The sequence below is a fragment of the Colletotrichum truncatum genome, assembly GCF_014235925.2.
Source record: "Colletotrichum truncatum strain CMES1059 chromosome Unknown Contig_0011, whole genome shotgun sequence".
In the NCBI taxonomy this organism is placed as follows: Eukaryota; Fungi; Ascomycota; class Sordariomycetes; order Glomerellales; family Glomerellaceae; genus Colletotrichum; species Colletotrichum truncatum.
The window spans coordinates 611274-624136 of NW_027222408.1; the positions used below are offsets into that span (position 1 = coordinate 611274).

The window sequence follows — 12863 nt, forward strand, 5'->3', positions numbered from 1 at the left end:
CAAGAAGCAGCTCCAGCGTCTTAGTCCTTTCTAGTGGGGCGCGCCCATTTACACGGTCCTCCCTTCATCTGTCCGCATCCTCAGTGCGTCGTCCATTTTGATATCTCATGCCCATGTCTCAATACAAGGCATCCAAAAGGAGCAACGCACCCGCATCGTTCCACCCTATCAGTCGCCTGCTTGCGACGACCACCAGCCACCAGAGCTGCAAGAAAATCAAGAACGAGAAGAGGAAAAAACAAGAGTGGCGCAATATACATTAAGCACTAGGCGCTTCCTTTCCCAGCACTCATCGCCAGTATGCATCTGGCTTTGGTCGAGTCCGGGACGATATATGAATCGAAAATGATTGAACGGGTTTGTTGAATGAGTGTATAGAAGTGTGGTGGAAAAAAACGTTGCTGACTCATAAGGCCGTTGCAACAAAGGTATATCAAAGGTTTGTGTCGTAAAGGAGTGACTTGGAAATAAAAAAACGCACAATTGTCGTTTTTACCCCCATCATCGGATTCATCGTTAGAGTCCAAGTGGAGAAGAAAACAAACTTCCCAAATTCTTTTGTTAGTTCGCAGAAACGCCGTGTCGGTACTGTCCAGAATGCGTAGCAGACCCCAGTCTATCGCCAAACGAGAAAGATAAATCCCAAGTCTTTGTCCCAAGAGACGTTATATACGCAGGGAATCAGTGTATATGAACGGTACTTTTGGTGACATTTAGACGGCCTGGCCTGGGGGAGCCTCGTTGGAAACGTCGCTAGGAGGAGGGGCCTGGCCAGGGACTGGCTTGCGGCCGACAGGTCCCATTGGCGGACCTGGACGTCCTTGTGCTGGGGGTCCGGTAGGGGTCATTCGGCTAGGCTGAGGGATCCTGCTAGGTCCCGGAGGGCTCGCTTTGCGTCCCGGTCCGCCAGGGCTCTGGGGTCTTTGTCCCGGAGGTCCCTGGAATCGAGGGCCAGGGGATTGCGGTCGGCCACGGTGTCCCATTGGGCCGTTGCCAGCCGGAGAGGCAGGCCGTCCGCCGGCAGTCATAGGGCGAGCAGGCGACTCAGGACGAGGGTAAGGCGGGCCACCGTGGGGACCACCCTGAGGAGTCATGGGGCGCTGACCAGGAGGGAAGTTGGGACCGGGGCCGCGAGGATGGCCATTGGGGCCAGGGCCACGAGGAGGGCCGTGGGCGCCGTTAGGACCAGGACCACGAGGAGGTCCCTGAGGCCTAGGCTTGACAGGTCGGGTAGAGAGGCAGGTGCGCGGGACAACACCCTGCTGGGATCTATCCAAGCGGATGCAGAGGGCCTGATAAAACGTTAACGTGAGTTTTTGGTGAGGCACAACTTGTCAGAAAACTTACCCAACCATCATCATATTCGTGAAGGAGGCGCACAAGCTGGCCAGCTCTAAGTTCCATCTCATCTTCAAGGGTAGGCTTGAAGTCAAGCTGCACGCGATGAACAGTCGTGTTAGCAGGTCCACCGGCAGCGGCAATAGCAGCAGAGCCAGTGGAGCCGGTAGACTGGTGGCCAGGGCCAACAGAGTTGGCGCTGAACTCGGTACCAGAAGGGCTGGCGGGGACGGTTGACAGGGGTGCGGGCATAGGCAGGGTGAGATCGAGCGCCTTGGGACCGTCCTTACGGGTCGATGCTTTGCGAACCAAACCTCCGGCAGCAACAGCTCCAGCTCCAGCAGCCACGGCACTAGCAGCAATCGCACCGGCAGCAACAGCAGTACCATCGATAGCACCAGAGGGCGCGGCTCCATTTGCGGCAGCAGCAGGGGAGGCAGCGGCAGGAGCGGGAGCGGGTTCGGGGGTGACAGCAGGCAGGGGCTTCTCGTTGAGGCTTAGAGTGCTTCCAGACTCCTCGGCAATTGTGCCGTTGATTCTTTCAGCTTGGGCGCCGAAGGGGTTAGCAGGGTTTGCACTCTGGCTGGTGAGTGGTCTCTCCCAGGCGCTCTGGCCGGGAGTACGAGCGCCGAGAGCAGCGGCGGGAGCCACGTTTGCGGTGGTGTTGATCTTGCTCTGGCGCTTGTCAAGGTTCAGGTTGGGGAGGAACTGAGTAACAGGGCGGAGGCTGATGCGAGGAGCGCGGGGGTTACCAGTGGTCACAGCGGCGGCGTTACCAAAGTCGCCGTGAAACTTCTCATCCTCATCAGCCAGACGCTGCTGCTCGAGCTGCTTCTTGCGACGGTTGAAGAGGAAGAAGATGAGTAGGAAGACAACCAAAACTCCAGCCAAAACGCCAATGGCAATACCAGCCTTCGCGGCGCCGCTGGTCTCGCCAGTTGATTTCTCGGCGGCAGCCGAGGCAGTTGCGGAAGGGCTCGATGAGGCGGTGACCTCATTCGCATTTGCAGTGGCAGCGGTTCTGGTTGAGCGGGCGATAGTCGGGTCGTCAGTGGCAAGTGCAAGTGTTGTCTGGATGCTCTCAGTGAGGGGCTCCTCAATGACAGAGGGAAGCGATGTGGAAGTGGCTTCGATGCTAGAGGAGGGCGAGGGGGTCTTGATAACGGGGGCGCCGGCTTTTGCGATAGTGGTTCCCTGGGCATCGGTGGTCGATCTCACTCGAGTAGGCAGAGGGGACTCGGCGACAAGGAGCCTCGTCGAGGAGGATGTGGCAGCAGCACGGGGAGCGCCATCGGTGATGGTCTGGTAAATGGTTCGGACCACGGTGGATCGGCCTTCTCTGGTATTAGCCCGTCTGCGCGTAGAAGTGCGAATTTCATCGTCGTCGTCGTCTTGACGCCTGACGTGGCTGTTGTTACCTCCGTTTCCCTCGGTCTTGTCGTCTTCAGCGGCGAAGGGGTTCAAATTGCCAAACTTGTCCCCAAGATCACTCCAGAAGTCGGGGTTCCGAGGCAGGTGCCTGTGGCTTCGGTGGTGGTGAGGCATGCTGGGCAGATTTGGGCCGAGGCGGGCGAATCGAGATGGAGGGATCCAACTAGGCCCAGCCAACAGTCGTCGTAATAAGAATGAATGTTTCGGTAGTCGAGTCGTGAATATCGTGGCCGTGGCTGGGGCGAGGGTATCTGAAATGTGAGGGATGATCTGGCGTGCGCAGGAGAGGCTGGTTGATGGGAATGCTCAAGGGCGTGGCGTGCCAGATGAATGGGGGTATGTTGGTTCGTGATCGTCAAAAGAATGAACAGGCTGTAAATAGGTCCAGCCAGGGAGTCGCGGTGGTTCAGATAAGGTCGTCGTGGAGTGTAGAGACGAGGACTGGTATGCAGAACGTCGTGTCGTGTGTGAGTGAGAGAGGGTGCTGATGTGTGGGATTTCGAATGAATGTAAAGCGGCTCTAGGCCCGGAATGAGAGGAAGGTGAGAAGGCGGGTGAGGGGAGATGTTTGAAGGTCTCACTACCAGCTCACGCAAAGTTCATGGACAATAGACAAATCTAGTAGATTGCCATGAAGACCAGACGGGTGACGTCGTGTGGAGGGAAAGAATGAATGAATCCGCACACAGTGACTCTGCGAAGTGCAAGAGAACACGACCTGAGCCCCAGCGAGTGCAGTCCGAACGAGATGGGGGGATTGGGGAGAAAGAGAGGGACGAAAGTGGGAAATGGCAACGAGAAGAAGGGAACGGGGAAGTCGAGGTTGCAGTCAGTGTAGGTGCAACCCTGGACGAACGGGCAGGGACCCCAAGCAGCGATGGAAGGCTGACAAGGGTATCATCCCAACGCAAGTGGGAGTGAGTAGTGGGTGTGCATGGGTGACGGGGGGTTTAGGGGCGTGACTAGGACGGAGATCCTTGCGCCTCTTCTCTCTCTCTCTCTCTTTCTCTCCCCATCTCTGTCTCTGTCCCTGTCTCTGTCTCTCAGCTAGTACGGAGTAGTACGTAGCAGGCACAGATAATCGCGCTTCCTTTCTACCTGACAAGCCCACACGAGCAATGGAAAGCGTAACCGTGCGGGACAGCATGGCTTACTTCGCCTACAGTCTTTGCCGTGTTAGCGGCCTCTGGGGATGGCTCTTGGCGCCAGAGGCCACTTTTTGGAGGGATTGACATGCTGGGGGGCTCGGATCATATTTTGCACAATTCAAACAATGGGACAAAAACATAACAGGGGGAGACAGAAAAAAAAAAAATGCAACGGCGTCAACGGTTATTCGACAATGCATCTGATTCAAAAAGCCACGCGCCGAGTCAGCGTTTCACCTTTTCGGCTTGTTTCTGTACATCTCCCTGTTTTCGCAAGGAACATGGATGCGTTTTTTTTTTTTTTTGTGGTCTTTGCAAACCAAACATTTGGCGATGGTTGCACGAAAAAAAACAAAAGCTTTTGTGTATGTGTGTGTGTATATGTGTGTCGTCATCCACCTAGCTCCCTATCTAATTCTCATCGCTTCCCTCGATTCCCGAGTTTTAAACCCCCTTGGTCTTTTTGCACAATTCAGCTGGAATTCCCGCACTCGGCCCTGCACTTCCCCCTCCTCCCAAGCCCAAAATCCATCCACACCGGCGCCCATCTTCATCAGCGCAATGCACAGGCAGCACTAGCCAGGGACCCCCCAGCGCCAGCCTGTTGACCAGCGCAGGTACCAGCGCAGGTACGAGTACCGTCTGATTGGCTCTCCAGCACATTCGCGTCCCATAAAATAGACGAAATTGTTTGCTCAGGGTTCACCCCATATTTGTCCAATCACATCACTGAACAGACCACCACAAAAGAGCATTTGCCCGGTCCGAGCTCCAATGGCGGCCCCCAAATACCTTCTCCCCTACTTCGTCACCAACAGGGGCCGGCGCCATTTCTGCCCACGCTGCTTCATACCTGCCCACCTTGTGAGGTGATCGTGGTCGTAGTCAGCCGGCCAAATCGGCCGCTTGCACTTCCAACAACCGCCCATTCCCCTTTTCCCTGCTTTCGAGGCGCCCAATGGCCTTCGGACACCATCTAGCCCGGCCGCTTCAGTTGTTACGTTCCTTTTTTCGAGAAGAGCGGGAGGCTGCTAACGGTGCTTATGCAGGTCATCACCTCATGGCCGCCCAGCTCGAAAGTAATACGGAGTAGAGGCAACATATCAAAATAGAATCTGTCATCACTAGGATCATCGTTGCATTCCCTTCTCTCTTTGTTGGAAAGGCTGGCGTTCTTGCTGAGGCTGAGTTTTGCCTATCATCATCTCGCCATTCGGTCCGGAGGCTTCCCGCCGCCCTACACTCATTAAACACATCGCCCCAACAGCGATACTGCCTATTGCCAAAACACACTGCCCTACGAGCGGCCAACAGGCAAAGAAGAAATCGCGGCCTGCAAAAATCACATAACTCCCATCCTCTGTGCTCATCAATTGGAACATACATCGTTCAAAGGTCCCCTCTCCATCGCTCGACATATGGTGGTCATCATAGCCCCCGGCGCCTAGAGCTTCAGGTTAGTTGCCCATGTATTACACACGACGCGGCCAGAGGTTTCTGCCTGACTCCTCGTGCTTATCTCAGATACGAAACACGTCAGGCCACCTCTTCGCAACTCTCTCGACTTTCATACTTGACCGGACTTTATCCCTTTCACCTCTGACAGGCACTAACACTCACCGTTCGATTTTGACATTGGTTATGCTTGCTTGCTTGCTTCTTCCTAACTACCCTAGCGCACAAAACTTCCGTTTTCCGAAGCGGCACAAACGGGGAAAATTTAGAAAGCGAGAGGAATCCCTTCCGTGGCAGCGTGGAAGGTAACCCGGCTAACGCACTAAGAGTCTTTCTGAAACAGCGGACTGATCCGCCAGAGCCGTTTGGTTCCCCTCACCCATGATTCGCAAATGGGAAATGGGGGCCACGATCTGCCTCCATGTTCCCAAATTCTGCCAAGCCGTCCCACTTCCATCACTACCGAGATGACTTGTCTTCCTCCGCCCAGCCAGCCTTGCCAGCGATCCATGTCCATGATCCATGCTTGGACACGCGGAACAACATGACAAAATCTACGAACCAATTTAACATCGAGACTCCCTGCTTAAAACACCATATACCACAAGCTTGGCTCGCAAACAAAGTCAACAACAGTGTGCTGATGGAGCCCTCCCATTTTCCACGGATACGCGTGTGGACACCGCAACTACGTCAAATACAGAGTCCAACTTCCCGCTCATCATAAGCGTCGCACTCGTGACCAGGATAACTTGGGGAAAAGTTAAAGCAACCACAGGCTGAGTGTTGCAGATCTGCGTTCCTGGTCTCACTCATTTCTTCGTAAAATGACGATCAAAAAGTTCCAGCAAACGGGGCTGACCCAACTTGGCTGGAATTTGACTTTGTTTCGCTCCAGGTTTCTTGGAAACATGGACCGTCTACCCGGATTCGCCCGCCTGCTGCAGGTTTGCTCACTTCTTTTACCTGTTTTCCTCGCCTGCTATTTACAACCTAAGTCGTTCTAAATCGAGTGCCAACACATGATATACAAGGAACCCACGGCCTCTACATTCTTTAAAAAGAAAAAGAAAAAGGTTATCTCGAGCATCAATCTCAGTATGTTCAAGCGTAGGGTCCTGGTGGTCAGCCTCCTCCGGAGAGACGGCAGCGTGACACCTCACAGCCATAGGGTGAAAACTTGGCTAAAAATGGATTTTGTCCAAGTCATGGCTGAACATGTCTTGTCTCGCAATGTTGCGGTCTCAAGTCTAATTGCTACATACAGTGGCCCACCTAACACTTTTTCAAGGTCCTAAGTGAGATTTTGACCTCATCGCTGTCTAGATCGATCAAGGCTAAATGGGCAGCTAGCTCAAGCCACCCGGCACTTCACAGCCCCTGACTTCATTTGCCTGAATCCGCGCCGTCGCGGCCTTGCGGTTAAGCTCAATAAGCCATTGTGTCGCACACACGAATATACGCGACCACGTCGCGTCGCTACCGCTATCTGAAGCTCTCTCAGCTAATCCAACGCGTTCGAGGTTTTCTCTCGGAATCTCCGAGGAGGTGCATGCCGCACGGCCACTCATCTGCTGACAAAATTGATTTCCTCAAACTTCTACTAACGATTTACCGCGGAGGAGGCTGTGCGCCCCATTGGTGCGGTGGCTGTTGTGGCTGTTGTGGCTGTTGTGGCTGCTGTTGGTTCTGTTGGTTCTGTTGCTGCGGTTGACCGTTCTGCGCCTGGTTCTGCTGCATCTGTCCCAACAACGCGGCGAAGAAGGCAGGGTTGATGTATGCTCCTCCCGCGTTCTGTCCCGTCTGTCCATTCTGTGCCGGCCAACCAGGCGGCGGTGGCGGGACTCCGGAGAACCCTTGCTGGCCCGGCTGCTGTGGCAAACCCGGGAATGGGAAGTTGAAAGACGGTGCCGCAGGTGCCGGGGCAGATTGCTGCGGTGGCGCCTGGTAGTTGGCACCGCCCCATTGTCCCTGCTGCTGCTGCTGCTGCTGCTCTTGTGATGTGTGATGCCGTTGCTGGTATCCGTCCCTGGAATCGCGCTGGCCGAAGCCACCCCGGCCACGACCACGCCCTCCTCTGCCCCTATCGCCCCGTCCCCTGGAATCACCACGGCCACCTCTGCGACCGCCAAAACTTCCTGGCTCAGGTTCCTGGCTGAAACTCTGCTGCGTGGGCGGAACCTGCCCGAATCCGGGAGGCCGAGTAAGCGGCTTGTACGGACCATCATCCTCGTCGTCGTAGTTCAGACCACCATCCGTACTCGGGCCTGCGGCGCTGACCTCGTTCCTCAATGGGTGCGGCTCCCTGCCTCCCTTCGCGGGCCTCTCGCCGTTCTTAAATCTTGCGTCCTTCTTCTTTTGCTTGACCTGCCGCTTGTGCTCCGCCTCCTTCTCGTCATCAGAGAACTCCATCTCGTCCTCCGCAATCTCCTCGTCGTGGATGTTACTCGCGTCGGAGCCCTTCAGGTTCTTGAGCGGTTGAGTAAAGACGAATGTCGCGTGCGCAACGGGGTAGTACACCTTGGAGCCGACCACCAGCCCCGCCTCCTTGATATCATCGGCGGTGGAGAACAAAACCGTATACATAGGTTGTAGCACCTTTCCAATCGTCTCCCACACGACTCCAAACACCTTCCTGTCCTCCGTGCACAGCGCCGAACCGGAGTCGAGGACCTGGTACTCGCCTGGCGTAAAGGCCTTGACTACCATGATGTTCTCGACAATCTGGTCCACGACACCCAGCTGCTCGATCTTGTCCTCGGCGGTGAGCGCGATATCCGGTTTGGGAATGGCTTCGACCGCGACCTCGTTCTTAGTGCGGAGGTGGCCGGAGCCGCCTGCCTTACCGGCGTTTTCGCCGCCCTCGTCATCCGAGCCGCCCTCCATCTCCATCAGCATCCGAGCCGTCTCCTCCACGCCGAGGAGCTGGTAGCCCTCGCCGGATTCGGAGTCGTCGTCTGAAGATGAGTCGTCACTGGACGACTCTGAGGAGGATTCGTATGGAGAGGAGTCGATCTCCCATTCCGGGTGCTCGCCTTCGGGGGCAGGTTGGTCTGTGGCGGTGTTGGTGTTGGCGTTTGCGGGGGTCTCAGTTGTAGCGGGAGCAGCCGGCTCAAGGCCGTTGATCATGGCTTCGAGGGCGTCCGTCAAGGAGGGCGGCTCTTCAGCGTCGACGCTCATGGGCTCGGGGCCATTGGGGTTTGCCTGCGCTGCCGGCAAGGGGGGCAGCTGCGGTTCGCTCGTCGGGGCAGATTGTCCCGCCTCGGCAGCGGGCTTGTCTTCCATTTTCGTATCCTCATTCTTCTCTGCCTTTTCGGTGCCGGTGCCGTTCTCGCCTGTGTTGGCGCCCTCAAAGCTCGCCGCTGCTGCGAGGACGTCGGGCGGCAGGGGAGGGAGGGTCTCGTTGGCTTGCGCGAACCCCAGGCCGGGGATCTGAAAGCCAGACATTGCTTCTTTTTGTTGAGTTTACGTCAGTCGCCTGGTAGTATATGCGCTGCTGTTCGTTTCTGAACCGGTCTTTGAGAAGATTCAAGGCACGGCGGTTGTGGTAGAGACGAGCAGACAGACCCTTGGGAACTCGGCGCAAAAAGAAATCGAAGAATTGGGGGACCACCAGGTGAAATTTTAGCGGGGCGATAACGATAAAAAAATAAACTGGACCCTTGTCTCGGCTTTTGGTCAGTGCCGCCCCACCACGCCGTTCACCGAGCAGACCGAGCAATCTAGCGCTTGCTCTGAAGTCTCAATGCCCACCATGTTCAAGCATTTGTCTATAAGAATGATATATTATGTGACTATTAGCTCCTTGGGGCAATCAACTCATTACTTTTATGGTGATGATGAGTATGTATGTCTGTTGTGAGACCTAACTCACTACTTGCAAGCGTCTGTAGGCTTCCCTACGTCAGGGTAGCTTTATCCAAGTCGACGTCCTCATTTAAAAATACAATTTGCTGTTTTTGAACTAAGTTTGTTTTTATTGTTGTCATGTGAGCCGGCATCCTGCACCTCTCAAAGCGCGGATGTTGGTTTTTGGTTAGGTGAAAGTATCTCATCAACACAACCAGCATAACGACACATTAGACCATAATCAAAAACTGTAAGTTCCATTGACATGAAGTAAACGAAACTATAGATCTCATCGGGACTACCTAAACTAGGCAGTAAGCGTTTATCGTAGGCGAGAAATTGACCCAGGGTTGTTGAGAGACTACAAAGTCTCAACATCAATCTCTCATTCCGCGTTTGTTATTCGCACAGTATGGTTGCAAAGGTTTGCAACAAACTGTCAACAAGTACAAATTCAATTCGCTCTGATGAATGCTTTCCTTCTTCTTACATTGAACACAGTCAGGCTGTCACCTAAAAATGTATTAGTCACGTCAACTAAGGGTTAGTAAAGAAGTTGATTTGGGTTTTCTTACAGGGCAATTTCCAACTTCACGATGTTTTCGCTATCGATAATGATCCACACGAGCTTCCAACTAAAAAAGTCGCGTGCATTTAAGTCTGTCCATATGGATAAGATGCAAGCGCTGCTAATGAATTTGGGCCGTGGCATGTCTTGATATGTCTTCTGAGGTTCTCGTTCCGAACGCCTCGGAGTACAGTGGGACAAATAGGACATGCCAGAGAACGTTTCTCATGAACTGCTTTACGATGACGTTCAAGGTCTCTCATCGTACTGAATTTTTTCTTGCAGCCATTCTCGCCACAGCCATGGCGCCTGTCGTGGCAGCGCTTATGTTCTCTAAAAGTGGTCAGCAACCCCTTGTTTTAGCACAGCGAGTTTTGAAGGAAACACACCTTAGGCTCCTACGATCTTTGCAAAGACGACCACAAACAGGACAAACTAAGTCGCTCTTGTTATTTGACGAACTCGGGACAAAGTTATGGTGGCCCAACTCAGTAACCTCAATCGAAGCATCGACGAGAGCTTGAGAAACAACCCTGACGTTATGTGTTTGCTGTTTTCCATCATCGTCGTGGTTGATTCTGAAAGTAGTTTCGCCCAGAAATTGATTCTCCAGCTCGCTTAAGGAGTTGTCGAAGTCAAGATTGAGTGGTATTTCCGTATTTCGCCGCATGTCATTTTCAAAAGTTGCAAATGTTGAGTAGACAGAACGATGGCAATTTTCGAACTGTGGTCCACATTCGTGAACATTAGCTGGCCCAAGAATCCCTGACAAAGCTTGTCCATTAGGATCAATGGTGTTATTGTTGACATAACTTATTCCAGCACACTTCGACTCTTGGTTTAGCAAATTTTGCCACGTTGTATGGTCGCCAATAGAGAAGCCGGAAGCAAACGGATTGGGTGCAAGTGTTGTGCTCTCAAAAGTCGCCTGAGGACCACCATAGCAGTGACTCTCTTGCTGTGGGTGAAGGTAACTATGGCCGTTTGGAACCCAGTTGATCAAACCCTGCCTGTAACAATGAAGAAAAGCATTCTCATCGCATGTAGAAAAATGAACGCCTGTACAAAGAAAACCATAGCTCCCAACCCTATAGTGAACCGCTTGAGACGAACCTAGATTGGACGTCGTCGATACATTGCTCAGTAACCCTGGTATACTGCCAATGTTGTCATTGAACAATCCAACTTCTGGCTCGTATCTTGCTTGACCACTATTCCATTGTGTCGATATAAGTACCAGCTAGGGGCTTTACGAGCCCCCAGCTAGGAAGCCGTCAATTTACCGGATATACGTCAAGGTAAGATGCTGTACAGACCAAGAGTCAGAACGTTTCGATGAACAATTTGGCCGTGAACGAGGGGTCTCACGATGCGAGGTATTCGGACGTCAAACCGACGCCGAAGATGCCGCAAAGCGGCTTTGGCAGGAGAAGTTCGAGGGAGGAAGGAAAGAGGGATTCGCGTGCTTTATATACCTCGTCAGCGCGCTGTGATTGACCCTGCCCCAGGTATCTGGCAAGCAGGCAGCGTGGAGAAGGCCAGGCTTGGTACTGCTACTCCGGTATTGAAAGCAATTTCTATTAGGGAGTTGGTAGAAGAACATGTGTGCCAAGACGAGGCTGTTGAGGCCACGCCTCTGACATGCGGGCAATAGCGAATAGGAGCTTCGCATGCGTGGGTTCGTTCAAGAGAGGCCACACCTTAGCTGAATAATGATATTAAATTCGTTCGGGCCTCACGGGCGTGCCTGGTCAATCTCAGTACATATCCCACCATGTCACGTTTGAACTGTCGGTCAAAGCTGACCAATAATGGTTTTAGAGCTCAAGTCACTAAGTACTGACATCTGAGCAATCTGCATAGATGTGAATGTAGTTATATCTAGTTACTTCAATATTCATGAAATAAATCCGAATTCACTACAGACCTGTCTAAGGCGGGCCTATTGAATTGAAAGTAAACCCTCACCTGAACTCTCCCCGCTGGCTAGCTTGCGAGATATGAAACAGAATAAGGGTGTGGCCAGACGTTCAAGGCCTGGTGACAGAGATCCAGCTTCTCATGGTTGGAACACGAGTCTTGATGAGACCCGCTTTGGTTTACCATCCCAACTGCCAAGTCCAGATCAAGCGATAGGCCAACGATTTCGAATGTGACGCTCAGAATCAACCTGTCTGCCTGTCTAATGGCTTGCTGTCAGAAACAAAACGTTCAAACAGCTGGGCGTGCTGAGGCCATGCCGTCTCGTGTCTTGCCAAGGTGGCAAATAACAAGGCAACAAATAAGACAGCCATTCAAATGGGCCACGCCGCGATGCCTTTCAATAGCCCTCAAAACTTGACAAATAAGAACCTTTCCAAACTAGGACAGCCGCACAGAAAGGCGCACCTCGATGAACAGAATAGCTGAAGCGACGACACTGGCATTCCAGTTCCTGCCGCGTAGCCTTATCAGACCAGCTCAGGTAACCTCACGCCGTTTTGCGAAGTCACCGACTGGAGCGGTTGAACCTCTGCAGATCCTGCTGAAATGACCTGCACCGCGCGGGGCAATAATTTCCTGGAGCTACTCGCCCAATAGCCAGCCGGCAGCCTGACGCAATTGTTGATTTTGCCGCCTGCATTGTGTTGAGGCGTGGCCTACAGCCGTGGCTCCTGCGGCTCTTCAAGACTACATAATCACTGGTGGCTGGATTCCTTGCAATCGATTGCCAGCCATGAGCCACAGCTCACCTATAGTGGAAGAAGAAAAACAAATACGTCATAATGGAAATCCCTAGTCCCATGAATTTTGTTGAGCATACAGTGCGGCCTCTCATGAATTGTTGGGGCCGTTGCATAGGGCAGCTACCTAAAATAGCAAGGCCACAGCCTGGCGTCAAAAGAGTAAAGCGTTCTTCTACTTACACAGGCGTTGCGGATGAGTTGTAGTCCAGACAATGTACATGTGGCCTGCTGACCACCAAAAAAGCGAATCCTTCCCGAAAACATTCCAGTTTCCCATGGGGTATCTTCCGTCAACGCCAATCTACTCAGACAAAAATCCTTTTTCCTTGACCTTCCTAGGTATTACAT

At 53.2% G+C, this 12863-nt stretch overlaps 3 protein-coding genes across 3 annotated transcripts; all 3 read right to left on the bottom strand.

Moving 5' to 3' along the window:
* Positions 1-713: 713 nt before the first annotated feature.
* Positions 714-2883, bottom strand: CTRU02_214510 (uncharacterized protein; the record flags this gene model as incomplete). The annotated part of the gene is made up of 2 exons (XM_070206256.1): positions 714-1292; positions 1348-2883. The coding sequence occupies 2 exons, from the start codon at positions 2881-2883 to the stop codon at positions 714-716; spliced, it is 2115 nt and encodes a 704-aa protein (XP_070060030.1).
* A 4100-nt stretch (positions 2884-6983) lies between these two features.
* Positions 6984-8819, bottom strand: CTRU02_214511 (snoRNP assembly factor; the record flags this gene model as incomplete). The annotated part of the gene is made up of 1 exon (XM_036730418.1): positions 6984-8819. The coding sequence occupies one exon, from the start codon at positions 8817-8819 to the stop codon at positions 6984-6986; it is 1836 nt and encodes a 611-aa protein (XP_036577874.1).
* A 1056-nt stretch (positions 8820-9875) lies between these two features.
* Positions 9876-10052, bottom strand: CTRU02_214512 (uncharacterized protein; the record flags this gene model as incomplete). Its single annotated transcript, XM_036730419.1, has 1 exon — positions 9876-10052. One exon carries the CDS (start codon positions 10050-10052, stop codon positions 9876-9878), a length of 177 nt encoding a protein of 58 aa, XP_036577875.1.
* Positions 10053-12863: the final 2811 nt, after the last annotated feature.